Source organism: Hylobates moloch, unplaced genomic scaffold, assembly GCF_009828535.3.
Source record: "Hylobates moloch isolate HMO894 unplaced genomic scaffold, HMol_V3 SCAFFOLD_12, whole genome shotgun sequence".
NCBI lineage: Eukaryota > Metazoa > Chordata > Mammalia > Primates > Hylobatidae > Hylobates > Hylobates moloch.
The window spans coordinates 84,826,714-84,845,691 of NW_026652287.1; the positions used below are offsets into that span (position 1 = coordinate 84,826,714).

At 36.4% G+C, this 18,978-nt stretch overlaps 1 protein-coding gene and 1 pseudogene across 2 annotated transcripts in view; both read right to left on the reverse strand.

Moving 5' to 3' along the window:
* The window catches only part of SLC6A15 (solute carrier family 6 member 15), a 70,826-nt gene that overhangs the window by 39,837 nt on the left and 12,011 nt on the right, over positions 1-18,978 (reverse strand). For both annotated transcript variants that reach the window (XM_058425500.1, XM_032170857.2), the window contains exons 2-4: positions 7,241-7,723; positions 1,330-1,487; positions 854-980 (exon numbers count right to left, since the gene is read on the reverse strand). In XM_058425500.1, the coding sequence (XP_058281483.1) occupies positions 854-980; positions 1,330-1,487; positions 7,241-7,529 (574 nt within the window). In that variant the 5' untranslated portion in view covers positions 7,530-7,723. The remainder of the gene's footprint in view (positions 1-853; positions 981-1,329; positions 1,488-7,240; positions 7,724-18,978) is intronic.
* LOC116479828 (U2 spliceosomal RNA) lies at positions 9,309-9,462 on the reverse strand (annotated as a pseudogene).

Below are 18,978 nucleotides of genomic sequence, written 5' to 3' on the forward strand. Positions count from 1 at the left end.
AGGCGTGAGCCACTGCACCCAACCCCTTATTAAAGTAATTTAAACGAATCAGGTTGATCACCCCTACTACACCTGGAATTATGGGATTGACTCCCTGGGTAAGCACTGTCAAACATGCTAGCTGCTGGCCACATGTTGCTTTTGAAATGGGGCCAATCTAAAGTGACATGGGTTACAAATGGGAAATTTGAACTAGATTTCAGATTCAGTATAAGAAAATTATTGTGAATTATTATATTAATAATGTTTAGAGTAATTATATATTGAAATAATATTTTTATATATTAGATTAAGTAAAATATTTCATCTATTTTTTACTTTCTTTAAACGTGTTTACTTGAAAAATATAAACTATACCTGTGCATTGCAATCTATGTTTACTAGACATCACTACTATAGGTGACTGCTCTTTATAATATTTATATTATATTATGGGATTTAAAAAAAATGATGGGAAAAGTATGAAACAACAGACCCAAAGACATAAAAGCAACCATTTTCATTCAAATTCTTATTTCTGTCCCCTTTGTGTTAGCTTTAATGAAAATGTAAGGCATCAATCAGGACATACAAAATAAAGATTATCAAAGTTAGTAAGTGAAGGCTTATAATACTTTACCCTAATATCATAGGGCATAGTAAAATAACTTGGAAAGAGCTAGAAAAATTAGATGGTCCCAAAAGTCTATCTCTAAGAATGTGTCAATCCTGAATGTGAGCAAAGTCTGTTATAATGATAATTTTGAATGACGTTTCTACATTATTTTAAAAAAGAAAAAAATCTTGAAAGTTTGTACCTTTGCCACTCTTATAATGCTTTAAATACCAAAACACTATAATATACATATCTTACAAGTATGTGAAGCATTTTTCACCAAAGGACACTGATCCCAAGGCAGGGGTTGCTGAAACGACTGAGAAAAATAAAACAAACTCCAGCCAATGATGACGTTGTAGTAGAGAGCCACAAAATAGCACACCTGCAAAATAAAATGATATTCCATTAAACCTCTCATACCTCTTCCATTAAAACAATGAGATCAAATGTGTAAACTTTTATTTAACATTTTAAAATCCTCTTCATTTTATTATTTATTTGGGACACATTATCTTTTCTAAAAAGTTAATGTCTTTCTCAGGACTTAGAACAGGCATTAACAATATTGAGCTATATCAATATTTATAGTTAGCCCATATACCAGTAATGTTTTCTAAAACATGGTAAAAGAGTTGTTTATTAACACACACTCCAAAGTTTCATTTAAAAATGAATTATATAATTTCAAACCCTATAAAGATTCCAGCATACATCAACACCAGGAAACTTACTACACAACTTGCAAATCCAATCCCGCCCAGTTTAGGGCTTATGTAATTCCATACACCAATGCTGCCTCGCCGAATTCTTTGACCCACAGAGAGTTCCAGGAAAAAAAGGGGAATACCTATTACCATAAGTAGTATCAAATATGGTAAAAGATATGCACCTAAAGAAACAAGAACAAAAAATAGATTATATTTTCAATACTCACAGTAGAAAATACACTAATTCAGTTTATCCCATTAAAGATAATATTTGAATTACTATACAGTGTAATTATGGAGAACTCTGAAAAAGGCACAATTTCATTACCTTGCACTTTCTAGATTCTGAAACTTGAATTTGATTTCTACAAAGAGTTTCTGATAATAAAATAATTAGGATAAAATTAAGAATATTAATGAATAGCTTTAGTTCAAACTTAAAGAGTAAAAGAGTTTCATTTTCCTTAAAAATAATTGATTATCTAAAATTCATTCTTTTCTGGGGCAGGTTTCACAAACTCCTAGAAATCTTCTTCACACAATGTTTATGAACTCATTTATTAAACTTTATACACTCATTGAAATAATGCATTCCTAATCAGAAAAATTTGAGTGAATGAGATTTTATGGCATTAAAGTTGACTTTTTTTTCCAAATAAAATAACATCATGGAAGAAGAAATGTCTGCTTAGACTGAAAAAGAAAAAAAAACCGCAAAATAACTTCTATCAGAGACAAATGTCATTTTTCCCATAAATACTACATAAAAGAAGTACACAAATAGTTTTTTGTTTTCCAAAATTATCAGAAAAGGTAGAAAGAGTCATTAAGAAATTGAAACATTTAATATCTATTGTAAAAATGTATATGTTATTATCCTGGTAATAAAGTTTCCATATTTTAAAAAGTATTTTTTAGTTAAATCACAAATTAAGACATATGATTATGACTAGTGATTTTAAAAGGCACCTAAATAGTTTGACAATGTTAATACAAGATTCTATTAACTGAATTATAAAAAGATAAATGTGAAACCTTTACTCATTTCTTTGTGTCTTTCTTTCCTTTTCTTTTCTTTTAGAGACAGGGTCTCACTCTGTCATCCAGGCTGAAGTACAGTGGTGTGATCACTGTTGACTGCATTCTCAAACTACTCAGCTCAAGGGATCTTCCCACCTCAGCCTGCAGAGGTCATTCCAACATGAGGCTACATGTGCAAATTATTATTAAATAATCTCTTAGCTAAACTTCTTACATTCAATTTTTAAATCTGCAGTTTCGTCCAACTAGATACTGTAAAATGTAAAGGTCTTATAATCAATGGTAACTAATTCCTATTTTCTATAAAGACCCTTTCATTACACATTTCTACATATTTATCATATGTTTGATGGCACTGAATAGATTAAACATATTTATTATATGTTTAATGGCACTGAATAGATTTTTGAGGCTATTCGAATCATCTTATGGAATATTTGGTGGAATACAAATATTTAGTGAGTAACTGTATTCAGCTGAAGCAGTGAAATAATGGATTTTTTCAAACTATTTATCTCAGCATCTGTATATCTCTGTAATAATGATTATATCCAGGAATTTTCCCTACGTAGTGGTTGCTACATAATCTGAATCTTTCTATGACTGATTTTCAGTCTTTCATTCTTAGTTGATTCTAACAAGACTACATATACAATGTAAAAATTGGATGCATGAGCTTAGAAAACAAAATTCTAATTCTAAAATGATTAGTAACATTCAGGAAATGCTGACCTGAATGTTTTTCCCAAAGACTGAAAGTGAATTTTAACACCTGCATCAAATCTTGGATTATGAATGGATTGTTTATATGCATGTGAATGAGTAAGAAAAAAGAGAGAAAGAATTATGACTGAACTCATTGGAGATTTTTTTCCAGTTATGTGTGCATGACATGCTGTTGGATACTTAAGACTTTTCTTCTATCTGAAATTCTTCTATAGAAAACAGTATGAAGAACCCTTAAAGAATTAAAAGTAGATCTACATTCAATCCAGCAAGCCCACTCCTAGATATCTACCCAAAGGAAAAAAAGTTATTATATGAAAAAGATACTTGAGGCTGAGCACGGTGGCTCATGCCTGTAATCTCAGCACTTTGGGAGGCCGAGGCTGGCAGATCGCTTGAGTTCAGGAGTTTGAGACCAGCTTGGGCAATATGGTGAGACCCCCATCTCTACTTAAAAAAAAAAAAACAAAAAAACAGCTGAGCATGGGGTGCACGCCTGTGGTCCCAGCTACTCGGGAGGCTGAGGTGGGAAGATTGACTCTTGAGTCCAGAGAGGGGGAGAGGTTGCAGTGAGCTGAGATTGCACCATTGCACTCCAGTCTGGGTGACACAGTGAGACCTTGTCAAAAAAAAAAGCCAAAAACAAAAAGAAAAGGACACTTACATGCATATGTTTACAGCAGTACAATTCACAATTGCAAAGATGTGGAACCAACCTAATTGCCCTTCGACTAATGAGTGGATAAAGAAAAGGTGATATTATGCACCATAGAATACTACTCAGCCATAAAAAGGAACAATATAATGCCCTTCATATTAAATTGAACGGAGCTGGAAGCCATTATTCTAAGTGAAGTAACTTAGGAGTAAAAAACCAAAAACTTTATGTTCGCATTTATAAGTAGGAGTTAGGCTATAAGTGTGCAAAGGCATACAGTATGATGTAATGGACTTTAGAGATTCAGAAGGGGAAGATTGGGATGGGGAATAGGGTTAAAAAACTACATATTATGTACAATGTATGCTACTTGGGTGAGAGGTGCATTAAAATCTCTGAATTCATCACTATATAATTCATTTATGTAACAAAAATCCACTTGTACTCCAAAAGCTATTGAAATAATTTTTCTTTTAAGCGTGGCATGTTGGCATGCTGGGTGCCTTGAACTAAAGGAAATTGGAAGGACCTCGGAAGCCAAGGCTTCCTGGCCTTTTCCTTTTCTCCTGTCTCTCACTCTTTTTTTGTCCCTGAAGCAAGTCACAGACACAAGATTTCTTTTCCCTCAAGGTGGGTCATAGAAACTAGAATGCCTCTTCCCCATAGCAAGCCACAAAACCTAGGAATGTCATTTTCTTCCTTCTCCCTTGAAGATCCTCATTCCAGAGACGTCATGTTTCGTATCCAGGAGGAAGGAATGCTACTCAGAGAGGTCAAGAAGAAATCTGAACAGACAGGACTTGCTGAGTTTGCTTCCTTTAGTCTATTCTCATTAAATCTACCCTTTTGTCCAATCACATTTCTACATGGCTGCCTATTCTTCACGTAATCTAAGCATAAAAACAGACAGTTGGCCGGGTGCGGTGGCTCACGCCTGTAATCCCAGCACTTTGGGAGGCCGAGGCGGGTGGATCACGAGGTCAGGAGATCAAGACCATCCTGGCTAACACGGTGAAACCCTGTCTCTACCAAAAATAAAAAAAATTAGCCGGGCGTGGTGACGGGCGCCTGTAGTCCCAGCTACTCTGGAGGCTGAGGCAGGAGAATGGCGTGAACCCGGGAGGTGGAGCTTGCAGTGAGCCGAGATTGCGCCACTGAACTCCAGCCTAGGCAAAAGAGCAAGACTCGGTCTCAGAAAAAAAAAAAAAAAAAAAAAAAAAAGTTTTCCCTGAGTCTTTGGGTCTTCATTTCTGAAAGTTCTCATGTCTTGTAAGGCTACGATTAAATAAACGTGTTATGCTTTAAATACATATATCTGAACATGTACTATTTGCCAGCCACATTTCTAAGCACGTTGCCTGTAGCTATTAATGCATCTCTTACAAGAATCCTTGGAGATAGATACAATTATTAACCCTATTTCACAGGGTGGAAACTAAGCCTGAACAAATGAGGTAGCCTGTGAAAGGTCACATGGTTAGTGTGAAAAAAAGCAAGGCTTCAAACAGTCAAATTCCAACTTCAAAACCTGATCTGGAAGTCTCTATGCTATACCACCTACTTCGCTTAACCGTTGTGCTTTAAAAGGATAATATCATTAGGCAAATAAACTTATATTGACTCTATAACCTTTTTTTTCTATTACTCAAAAAGTGCTTAAATGATTCATGAATAAGATTTTGATAGCCTGAGGCAGAGGGCTATCTTCTGGTTGTGTAGCCAGAAAATATTCCTGCAACAATTAGAAGACTCAATGCCATACTGAATGGTCAGTACAATCTTTGGTACTGTAACAACCATTCTAAAGTGAAAAATCGGTTGGTATCTTATAATATGTACGGTACTGCTTTCTAGTATTTCCGTTTAGTAGAAAAGAATTAATACTACAAAAGATATTTTGACTTTTTTAATATATGGAAATAAGAAGGAGGAGCCAGGTGTGCTAAGAACCAATTACTACATATAAAATCTTTTAGCACTCTCCAGCAAGAGAGAAATTGTACTAAATGGAAGTCAACCTGACTTTTCAGCCAAATCAGCTATCCTCCTTAATAGTGTGGTCAATACGACTTACAAGGCAAAAAAGTCTTAAAACCAGAATTGATATTCTGCTAGTCTTGGCAAATGGAATGATTTGTGAGAAACAAAAAGCAGGATAGTACATAGGTGCTTACAGCTGATTTAATCAATAATTCATGTGTGAGGTTGCTGGCTAGCTAAGGAGATTTTCAGTATAGGAATGCATAGTGCATCACTGACTCTATGTATCCATCTTTACCTCTAAGGCAGATTTGCCAACTGGGCTACTTTTTCCAAACCTTTTGTTTTGTGCCTGTTTGAATTAACTAAAAGACATCTTAAACATATTTTGTCACCATAACATCTTAGAGTTTCATGTTTAGTGGCCAGGAAAAAATTTACATATGCATGGGTTTTATTATTTTATTTGATGTAGGGTTTATAGATTACAACCACATTTAAAAAAACCATATTTTTGTCCAGTCAATAAAATTATCACAAACTAGAATCAAATACCAAAATATTCTTTATATACTTTGTGTCCTGAAATGCATGACTTACGGAATATTTTGTTTTCAGCCACACTTATTTTAACAGCATGTATATGTACATGATAATATTTCATATACATAGATAATAACATTTCAATCCAATGTTAGTTAAATTAAATTCAGTTTGATTTTGGTGTACTATAGAACTAGCATCATACATAAATAATTTTCCCCTTTGTTAAGTTTTTTCCCTAGACTTCTAAGATAATTTTGCTAAGTAAGCCTTTATAACTATAAGTACAAATACAAATATTAATAGCAAGAATAGCAATGATGTTGCAGATAATTTTGTTTAAAATTAAGGTTGCTAATTTCTTTAAAGTTGTCTTTGAAACTGAACATTGTTCCAAAATACCCCATAGAACTGGAAAGGAAATACATAAAATGCCTAAGGATGAAGAATGTCTAGCATTATATTATCTGTTTACATACCTTCTACTGGGATCTAAATGTTCTCATCAGCATTTGAAGATTATAATTATTCTAAGTTACATATCATTTTTTATTTTTTGAAGAATGAGGCAACTTAAAATTAAGAATTAATAAATCATGGAGAGAAAATTCTCTGTTTTCCTTCACCAGTATTGTCATATATCAGAAGCTTTAGGTTATTCTTCAAAGGGAATAACTTACAGGCACAAATGATGCAAGAAAAGTTTCACTCAGTAATTCAGAGATGTTTAATAAGCTTCCAGAGAAAGAAGTTGAGAATGTGTTACCCTTAAGCAATCCCTGAGTATTCACAGCAAGCCCATCTGCTCCTGTGGAAACCTAATCCGAAAACATATCTGGGCTCACTTCCCACAAAGAAGTGGGTTTCTCTAGCTTTACAATGAAATTGAAAGTTTCAAAAATAATGAGACACAGCAATAATAGGAGCTCTTTGAGAAACCCAATTGCAATTTACTACAGTAATTTATCACTTAAAAAAATTACTTACCGCCCCCATTCTTCTGACATAGGTATGGAAATCGCCACACATTTCCTAAACCTACAGAAAACCCAACTTGGGCCAGGATGTATTGTAGTTTACTGTTCCAAGCTGGTCTTTCATCTTCGACTTCAGATCCTTCTTCAACATCTGTATCTTTCTCTTCTTGGCCATCAACAATTAGTTCACTTGTCTTAAAAGCATCATCAGCTGAGTCTTCATTGGAAAGAAGGTCTTTGACAGACTCAGTAACATCATCATCTAATTCTCTTTTTACCACCTTGCTATTTTTGGGCATTGGAGAGTAAGGGAAGTATTTAAAAAAAAAACAAAAAAAAAAAACTCCCTTATGGCAAATGTGTTAATTCTGTTTTTCAAAACAATGTTACTTGATAGGAAGTAAAGACTGAGGATGATATCAAATAAATCCTTGATTCAAGGTGATAAAGCCTTCTGGTTTCTGAATCCGTATGTCCAGTATTCTGTAGGTACCTGTAAAATTATAACTTGAAATGTGATCATATTTAATGATGAAAAATATTTAAAATACAGAATTATTCTTTTTTGTTTATTTTTATGATAGGAACCCTTTCTACAGAGTATAAAACATGCAATTGTCTTTAGCATTTCAGAGCTTACTATTCCCATAAGTATAAGAATTTTAAAGCACATATGAGCTTCAAATACAATTTTCTTAGCTAACATCCTCCTTCTTGCAAAAATCTCAGATACACTCCAATGCATAATGAATATTCTGTTCATTAGTAACTAAACTTTTAGGACTCTTTTTCTTAATTCTTTATTTTTTCCTCCCTGACTAAAGCAGATATTTTCTTATATATTCCTGATTTTGTTCCTTGTGGAATTATATACACAATTGCAAACCAACTCTGTAAATTTGTCTCATATATAGTCTCTTCCATTCAAATATTCGTCATTCACTCATTTGATATTAATTGTTCTTCTCAAAAATTTAACCTAGTTTATTTTATTTTATTTTTGGAGACAGGGTCCCACTCTGTCACCCAGGCTGGAGTGCTGTGGCAAAATCAGGACTCACTGCAGCCTGTACCTCTCCCAGAGAGCCTCTTGCTTCAGTCCCAGAAGTAGCTGGGACTACAGGTGTGTACCACCACACCCAGCTAATTTTCTTTTTCTTTTTTTTTTTTTTTTTTTTGTAGAGATGAAGTCTCACTATGTTGCCTAGGCAGATCTCGAACTTCTGGGTTCAAGGGATCCCGCCTTGGCCTCCCAAAGTGCTGGGATTATATTGCATAAGCGATCGCACCCAACCTATTTGATATTTATCGTGATGGGGCTTTATGGGATACAATAATCAATGAAACGTACAAAGCATGTTTTTAAGGATCTTGTATTTAATAGAGAGAAAGGTACATCAAATAACAATACTATAGTGCAGAATTTAAATGACCCGACATTATTACAACAGGAAAGATCAGGAATGTTGGATAAAATTAGAGTTGAGCACAAATGGAGTGAGGTCATACCCAAACATAAGGAAAAGTATAAATGAGATGAGAAATGATCGAAATGTACATTATATATGTGATCAGTCTCTTAATAGCTCAAGAAAAACACTGTAATCACTTTGGGATTTTTTTTTCCTTTCTTTATTTGTATGTTACATCTCCTATCCTTTTCCCCACTCAGATACAGACCAAGTAAGTATACAAGACATGTCTACAGACCAGCGACATTGTCTATGTTAAAATGTGACTGAAAATATGAGTGCTTCTCTTCAAATCTGGATCAGGAAGCTTATGAAATGGTAGCCCAAGAATTCTGCCCTTCATTTCTGGAATAAAATAGAATTTCTTAAGAGAACTGCTGTTAGATTGACATTAAAATTCAAAGAAAACAGCTATCATATTTCAATCTATAATCTTAATGAGCAAGACAAAGTGTTGGGTAACCCAGTGGAAAAAAAATTACTTAACTTACTATGTAACTAATTCGTTGCCTTTAGGTTGGGATGATGTTTAGTTGTTTCTAAAATTAAAATATATATCCTAAGAACAAACACTTCTCATTTAGGATTTGGTGAAGATTAAGGGAAAACTGTTTAGAAAATTGTGAAAGAGATGCATTCCCAAAATATTTTGAGTGATAGACACATCTCCAGAATAGGTGTAAAACTTCCCACAGTGATTATTTTAAACTGATAAGAACAGATACTACACTTGATCTTAGCAAAAAGGCCGAGAAGTGATCACAGTGACTATTTCACAGAGGCCAACAAAGTTTTGATATGGAAATAATTCATGAGGTTTGACATTTTGTCTGTTTAATTTATATTATTTTCCCCTACAGCTCAATAAATATTAGTTGAATACATTAATAAATATAGCCATTGAAAAACTGAAATAAACAAATTTCTAGATGGTATTTGCTGGAAGAAAACAACCTGACATATAAAAAATTGTGATTTGTAAGACATGAATTATCCAGAAAAAACATTTACATTTATTAAATTATCTGAAGGTAAAATGTGTTGGCATAGTAGCAAGTGATATATGGATAAGAGCATGGATTTTAGTCTGACAAATTTGGAGTTGTGTCCTAGCACTATAACTTATTAATTGTGTAAATGCGGATAGTTATGCCTCTCTTAACCTCAGTTCCCACAATAAACTTCGGTTTCTTATTCCTTTTGCTTTTTCCATACAGACAGAAAAGCAAGGAGTATATCCGAGCTTAGAGATACTATTATAGTAAAAACACTCAATATTTTATAAAGAAAAAAAGTTTTAAATGGTGTTAACCATGAATCTCCCCCAAATTTTTACGGAAAATACTATATCTCTTCTATACATTTCTATTCTTTGGACAAAAAAATACACACACAAAAATCAAAATGAAAGGTAATACCTTTGGCTACTACTGCATGTTTTTTACACACCAAGTGAATAATCCTTACCAATTTACATAAGATATCCTTTGGCAAAGTTTACACTTAAAAATTCTGATCAGACTACCTGAAGGTCATATTTTCTACTTTAAAAAATCAGTATCTAATGTAAACAAATTTTAAATGTAATATTATATCGTAAACACTTTGAATATACATAAACATATACTATAGATATTGTATAACAACTCTAGCCAAACTTTATAAAATAAAATACTTATTAAAAAGGGAGTTGAAGTGGGTATTTGCATGCATTAAGAGCTCCTTTTCTCATATGAGCAAAAAACTATAATGAATCCTTAATGATATTATAAATAAAATTATCTAAGCTCTCTTTTCTTACTATTGTTCTTACTCTGTCCCACTTCTTGGTCTGTCTGGGGTGGTTGTAGGAAGATAGGGGAAGAATTGTAATTAACACTAAAATAGTCACAATAACATGTAAGTCTGGGAAAAAATAAGTCATTGCCTTGAGAATGACATTGTTGATCTTACTCACCCCCATATTACCAATGTTTAAACTTGTCTGTTGAATGAATGAACTGAAAGGTTTAAAGAATAAGATCATGTAACTAAACAAGTATTTTGCACTATTAGATGTCTTCATTTTTGTTTGTATTTTTTTTTTTTTTTTGAGATGGAGTCTCACTGTTGCCCAGGCTGGAGTGCAGTGGCACGATCTCGGCTCACCACAACCTCCGCCTCCCAGGTTCAAGCAATTCTCTGCCTCAGCCTCCTGAGTAGCTGAGATTACAGGCACCCATCCCCACGCCCGGCTAATTTTTGTATTTTTAGTAGAGATGAGGTTTCACCTTCTTGGTCAGGCTGGTCTTGAGCTCCTGACCTCGCGATCCACCCACCTCGGCCTCCCAAAGTGCTAGGATTACAAGCATGAGCCACCATGCCAAGCTTGTTTGTATTTTACTTTAAGACCATGCACCCACTGAACATAAGAATTCACTTCTTGTGCACAGGTTTCATATAGCCAAAAGTAAGTAAATAAATTTAGTTTCTGAAGAGATTTATTAAAACTAAGTATAGCGACAACAATTTAGAAGCCAGATCAATTTCAAATTTTTAAGAGTAACTTTCTTTTGCTGTGCAGAAGCTCTTTAGTTTAATGAGATCCCATTTGTCAATTTTGGCTTTTGTTGCCATTGCTTTTGGTGTTTTAGACATGAAGTCCTTGCCCACGCCTATGGCCTGAATGGTATTGCCTAGGTTTTCTTGTAGGATTTTAATGGTTTTAGGTCTAACATTTAAGTCTTTAATCCATCTTGAATTAATTTTTGTATAAGGTGTAAGGAAGGGATCCAGTTTCAGCTTTCTACATATGGCTAGCCAGTTTTCCCAGCACCATTTATTAAATAGGGAATCCTTTCCCCATTTCTTGTTTTTGTCAGGTTTGTCAAAGATCAAATAGTTGTAGATATGCGGCATCATTTCTGAGGGCTCTGTTCTGTTCCATTGATCTATATCTCTGTTGTGGTACCAGTACCATGCTGTTTTGGTTACTGTAGCCTTGTAGTATAGTTTGAAGTCAGGTAGCGTGATGCCTCCAGCTTTGTTCTTTTGGCTTAGGATTGACTTGGCAATGTGGGCTCTTTTTTGGTTCCATATGAACAACCATTGTGGAAGTCAGTGTGGCGATTCCTCAGGGATCTAGAACTAGAAATACCATTTGACCCAGCCATCCCATTACTGGGTATATACCCAAAGGAGTATAAATCATGCTGCTATAAAGACACATGCACACGTATGTTTATTGCGGCACTATTCACAATAGCAAAGACTTGGAACCAACCCAAATGTCCAACAACAATAGACTGGATTAAGGAAATGTGGCACATATACACCATGGAATACTATGCAGCCATAAAAAATGATGAGTTCGTGTCCTTTGTAGGGACATGGATGAAACTGGAAAACATCATTCTCAGTAAACTATCGCAAGGACAAAAAACCAAACACCGCATGTTCTCACTCATAGGTGGGAATTGAACAATGAGAACTCATGGACACAGGAAGGGGAACATCACATTCCGGGTACTGTTGTGGGGTGGGGGGGGGGGGGGGGCGGGGACAGCATTAGGAGATATACCTAATGCTAAATGACGAGCTAATGGGTGCAGGAAATCAACATGGCACATGGATACATATGTAACAAACCTGCACATTGTGCACATGTACCCTAAAACCTAAAGTATAAAAAAAAAAAAAAAAGAGTAACTTTCTTGAAGCATAACCATTTTTATAAATTCTAAAAACCCACCTAAAAACTTAGTCCATAAACATAGACGAAAAAGAAAATCAAAAGAGAGGTTGGCAATTGCCAAAAATGTATTACAACTGTTACATCTGGGAATAGAAGAAGAAATGAAGAGAAATGTCCCGGAAGAGAGATAGAGTGATAAAGTATCAGTGCTTGATAGGTCATATGGACAGTAGTGGAATTAGTATCAAGTAACAGCACAGCCTCTGCCAACTTAGCGGCATCCATTCTTGTGACAGAGAATCAACTGAGGAACAAACCATCACTCACTGCATTTCATCTGTACCGAAGAGTTGTAATACTTGTCCTCATCATTATTTGGTAAGAGCCTCCTGTCTACAACTGTACAATAGAGCAGGAGTCAACAAAATATTTCTCATGGGCCAAATACAACCCACCATCTGTATTTTGTAAAAAAGATTGTATTGGCACGTATCCATGCCCATAAAATATTGCTCATGGGCCAAATACAACCCACCATCTGTATTTTATAAAAAAAGATTGTGTTGGCACGTATCCATGCCCATAGATTTACATATTGCTATGGCTGATTTTGTGCTACAACAACAGAGTTATTGTTATGGACCATAAAGTCTAAAATGTTTACTAACTCTTCACTGAAAACATTTGCCAACCTCTCTTTCAGAGAATAAATCTAAACTGAAAATGTGGAGTTCCCCAGCTCACTCAATTTGTACGGCACTACTTTCCATGTCAAAAAATATTCCAATATAGAAATTTTCCTATTGAAAATGAGTAGTTCCAAATAATGAAAAATATGTGTATGGAAATGGAAAGATAGAGATGATAGTGGACAGAGGAAGAAACATAAGCAAAAGACATATACAGAATATAAATATACACCAGGAAACAATGTGCTTCAGAGTTACAAAGAAAACATTTATTTAAAATAAATTTCATGGAAGTGAACTAAAAGATTAACTGAAAGAAAAAGGTAAGTGGATGAACACAAGAAATGGGAGAATTCAGCAGAGGACTAAAAATCACATTAGAAGCAACTGAAGGCCAGGTGTGGTGGCTCATGCCTGTAAACCCAGCACTTTGGGAGCACGAGGCGGGTGGATCACTTGAGGCCAGGAGTTTGAGGCCAGACTGGCCAATATGGTGAAACTCCCTCTCCACTAAAAAAATACAAAAATTAGCTAGGTGTGGTGGCAGGCGCCTGTAATCCCAGATACTCAGGAGGCTGGGGCAGGAGAATCATTTGAACTGGGGAGGCAGAGGTTGCAGGCAGAGATTGCAGAGATCATACCATTGCATTCCAGCCTGGGTGACAGAGCAAGACTGTGTCTCAAATAAAATAAAATAAAGAAAAAGAAACAACAGAAACCAGAATAAACACTACCGAAACTATATCTGAGACATGAAGGACAGATGTAAAGAAAGTTCACAAAACAGAAATGAAAAGTTACAAATATTTTAAAGTAATTTAGAAGAAAGCTAATGAAAACTGAAGTCAGCTAAAGGTAATCCAACAAACTTCTAATTGGTATAGCCAAACACAATAATACAATTAATAAAACACAAAATACTAAAAGAAAAGGAGAGGTTTTGCTTGAAGACTTGTATTTGCAAATACTAATAACAATACAGAAGAGTAAACACTGATAAATTACTAAGATAAAGAATTCCTAGGGATTTCAAGCAGAAGTAGAAAGATGAAATTAAAACACTTCTCATAATACCATTAATAGATGAAATTAAAACACTTCTCATAATATTCATTAATTTCAATAAAACTAAGAGAAAAATATGTGATTTCCAATTTTATACCCAATTAATTTGTATTCCGATTATAAAAGCCACAGGCAAATATTCCTAAGCATAAGAGAAATGATGAGCCCTATGGGATGAAGGAGTGGGGAATGGAGGGAAAGACTACATAATCGTAAAATTTAGCCAAACAGAGAAAACAAAGTAAAAGATCTTAGTAAAGAGGAGCCATGTTAAAGAATAGAAGTGAACATTAATTTAAACAAGGAGATATGGTTTACCTTTTATAGAAATTATGTGCAGGGGACAATTGTGAATTAAATTACAAAAAAATCAAAAATTGAAATGAGAGGAGAAAAAGAAATAAAAGTGTGAAAATATGCTCATCTTTCGTGTAGGAAGTAATAGATACTGTGTAAATATGACTTGGTTGGGCACAGTGGCTCACGCTTGTAATTCCAGCACTGGGAGGCTGAGATGGGCAGATCACTTGATGCCAGGAGTTCAAGACCAGCCTGGCCAACATGGTGAAACCCCATCTCTACCAAAAACTACAAAAATTAGCCAGGCCTGGTGGCATGCACCTTTAGTCCCAGCTACTTGGTTGGCTGAGGCACAAGAATCACTTGAGCCAGGAGGTGGATGTTGCAGTGAGCTGAGATTGCACCACTGCACTCCAGCCTGGGTGACAGAGTGAGATCTGTCTTAAAAAAAAAAAACAAAAAAAACTTATTATGTAAAAGAGGATAATGACCTCAAGCTCTTCATGTTTTCATATAATCTTTCTTATTTAATTATAATGTGATATTATAAGAATCAATATGTTTTGATATGAAAAGACAGGTATTGGTCCCAAATATTTATACATAGGTTTTAGAAAGAGACTATCTGAGTTCAAATTGTAACTCTGTCACTTATGGTTTTATGACCCTGGCAAGTTATTAAACTGTGCTTCAGTTTCTTCATTTATAAAATGAGAACAATAATATACTTATCTACTGATAAAGTGCATAAGTCAATGTCAGTATGAGAGGTGACAGCATGCTGGCAGTCCTCACAGCCCTCGCTAGCTCTCGGCGCCTCCTCTGCCTGGGCTCCCACTTTGGTGGCACTTGAGGAGCCCTTCAGCCCACCGCTGCACTGTGGGAGCCCCTTTCTGGGCTGGCCAAGGCGGGAGCTGGCTCCCTCAGCTTGCAGGGAGGTGTGGAGGGAGAGGCGCGAGCAAGAACCGGGGCTGCGCGCGGCACTTGCGGGCCGGCTGGAGTTCCAGGTGGGCATGGGCTTGGCGGGCCCCTCACTCAGAGCAGCCGGCCGGCCCTGCCGGGCTCCGGGCAATGAGGGGCTTGGCACCAGGCCAGCAGCTGCGGAGGGTGTACTGGGTCCCCCAGCAGTGCCAGCCCACTGGCGCTGCGCTCGATTTCTCACCAGGCCTTAGCTGCCTTCCCACGGGGCAGGGCTCGGGACCTGCAGCCCGCCATGCCTGAGCCTCCCCCTAATCCATGGGCTCCTGTGCGGCCCCAGCATCCCAGACGAGCGCCACCCCCTGCTCCACGGCGCCCAGTCCCATTGACCACCCAAGGGCTGAGGAGTGCGAGCCTGTGGCGCGGGACTGGCGGGCAGCTCCACCTGCAGCCCCGGTGCAGGATCCACTGGGTGAAGCCAGCTGGGCTCCTGAGTCTGGTGGAGATGTGGAGAACCTTTATGTCTAGCTTAGGGATTGTAAATACACCAATCAGCACCCTGTGTCTAGCTCAGGGTCTGTGAATGCACCAATTGACATTCTGTGTCTAGCTGCTCTGGTGGGGCCTTGGAGAACATTTATGTCTAGCTCAAGGATTGTAAATACACCAATCGGCACTCTGTATCTAGCTCAAGGTTTGCAAACACACCAATCAGCACCCTGTGTCTAGCTCAGGGTTTGTGAGTGCACCAATCGACACTCTGTATCTAGCTGCTCTGGGGGGGCCTTCGAGAACCTTTGTGTCCATACTCTGTATCTAATTGATCTGATGGGGAGGTGTAGAACCTTTATGTCTAGCTCAGGGATTGTAAACGCACCAATCAGCGCCCTGTCAAAACAGACCACTCGGCTCTACCAATCAGCAGGACGTGGGTGGGGCTGGATAAGAGAATAAAAGCAGGCTGCCGGAGCCAGCAGTGGCAACCCACTCGGGTCCCCTTCCACACTGTGGAAGCTTTGTTCTTTCGCTCTTTGCAATAAATCTTGCTACTGCTCACTCTTTGGGTCCATGCTGCTTTTATGAGTTGTAACACTCACCGGGAAGGTCTGCAGCTTCACTCCTGAAGCCAGCGAGACCACGAACCCACCGGGAGGAATGAACAACTCCAGACACGCTGCCTTAAGAGCTGTAACACTCACTGCAAAGGTCTGCAGCTTCACTCCTGAGCCAGCGAGACCACGAGCCCACCAGAAGGAAGAAACTCCGAACACATCCGAACATCAGAAGGAATGAACAACTCCAGACGCGCCACCTTAAGAGCTGTAACACTCACTGCGAGGGTCCGCGGCTTCATTCTTTAAGTCAGTGAGACCAAGAACCCACCAATTCCGGACACAAGCACACTGAGAGGACTCAATATATTCTCTCTTTTATTACTATGATTATCACAACACTTATATAACTGATTTGTTGTAGATGCTTCTGTAATATTAAGGACAATGTTAGGTCCAGAGCCAATGCTACATGTTTTAATTTTCTCCTTAACACAACTTTTTGTTTGTTTCAGTTATCCATTGCTGCACATCAAATCTCCTCTATATTTAGTGGCTTTGAAAAACAATTTAATTCGTTCATGCTTCGCTGAATTAGCAGCGTGAACTAGGCTTACAGAATCAGTTGTTCTTGAATTCAGTCCTGCACTGCAGTGATCTGTCAGTTCCAAGGAGGTGGTCTAATATGGTCTAACTGACATTTTAGCAAAAGTCAGGCTATCAGCTGGAGCACTTTGGTTTGCTTATAAGTAATCTCTCCAAAATACTAGCTGCAACTTGTTCATATTGTAGCTCAGATTTCCAACCGTAGCCAAAAAAAAGGTGAGCCCAATGTACAAGTGCTACTAGAGCCTCTCTCTATTTCACATTGGCTAATGCCTCATTGGCCAAAGAAAGTCTCAAACGTAAGTCCATACTGATTCAAGAGTAGAGATAAACCTTACTTTTTGATGGAAGGGACAAAAAAACCCTACTGCAAAAGCCATGCATAGAAAGGAAAAAAAAATACTGCCACTATCTTTGAAAAATATTCAGCATTTGCTTAGTTTCCACCTCCCTGGAGTTTTAATCTTGAGGAGAGGCACAAAGAGATCAAAAAGTAGGCATGTCATCCAATTCCATCAAAGGCATTATGCCCAGGCTGTAAATACTACCGTAGTCATGGACATTGGTTCCTAGTTTTCAGAACTATTTTCATTCTTGCCTTTTTCCATTTCATTGCCAAGCACCCCATTGTTTCTTTGAGCTCCTGTGACTGCCAATATTACTTTTCTTTGCCTCTTATCCAGCATCAGTTTCTACAGCTTGCAAAGAACCCCAAATGGCTTACCAATTATGAATCAAAAACTACTGCTATATTTCCATTCATCTATCTATGTAAATGAACATAAATGCACAAATATGTTGGGAACTTTACATTACTTAAATTTGAACTTATATTTACCTTTTTCTCAGTCTCTCATTTTTTGTATTGTTTTAGTTATCTTCATATATTTTTCAAAATCTATTTTGAAGCACTTAAAACTAGATCCAAAATTTTTAAAATCATGATAATAAATTTCCAACTCAGTGGTTCTTAACCCCAACCATTTTACTTTTTGTGTTCTTTTTCAAGATTGTTTCACCTATTCTAGGTTCTTTTATTTCCACATAATTTTTGAAATCAGCTTGACAATTTCTACCACAAAAAAACCCAGCCTACTAGGATTTAAAATTGAATTACATTGATTTCATTGATCTATTTGGGGAACACTGACATCTACCAAATTGAGTTTTCCAGTCTATAAACTTGGTGTATCTTATTGTTTATTTCATGTCTTTAATTTCTCTCGACAGTGTTTCAGAGATTTCAGTATATTGGTCTTGCACAATATACTGTTAAATTTATCTTCGATTAATGTGTGTTTGCAAACGATTGCAAATTCTTTTTTTGGTTTCAATTATATTTTGCTAGTATATGAAATATAACTGATTTTTAATATAGGCTTCTGCCTACAAAGATGCTAAATCAAGTTTTGCATCTTTCTAAGATCCCGGGGGACCTCCACTTACATAATCATGTCATCAGTCAATAATGATAATTTAACTTTCATTTTTATAATTATTTACTTTTATATCTTTCTCTTGACTTATTTTACTGGCTAAGACATCCACCAAAACATTGTCTAGAAATGCTAAAGGCAAACATCTTCATTTATGTCTCAGTGTTATTTGGAAAGTAGACAATATTCCCCTACGTACAATGTTAATTGGGCATTGTTTCATAGATCCCTTTATTAGTTTAGAGAAGTTACTTTATATTCCTAGTTCAGTGAGGTCATTAGTTTGAATTACTGTGTTAAATTTTGACAAATTATTTTTGCCTTTATTAAGATAACCATATCAGTTCTTCATCTATTCATATGGAGTATCACATTCGTTGCTTTTGTATCTTAAAAGAATCTTTCATTTATGAAATAAACCTCACTTGGTCAAGATGAATTACTTTTTAATATATCACTAAAATAAATCTGCTATATTTTGTTATAGATTTTCTTTCAACTACATGCATAGGAAAGTGGGTGTATATATATATGCGT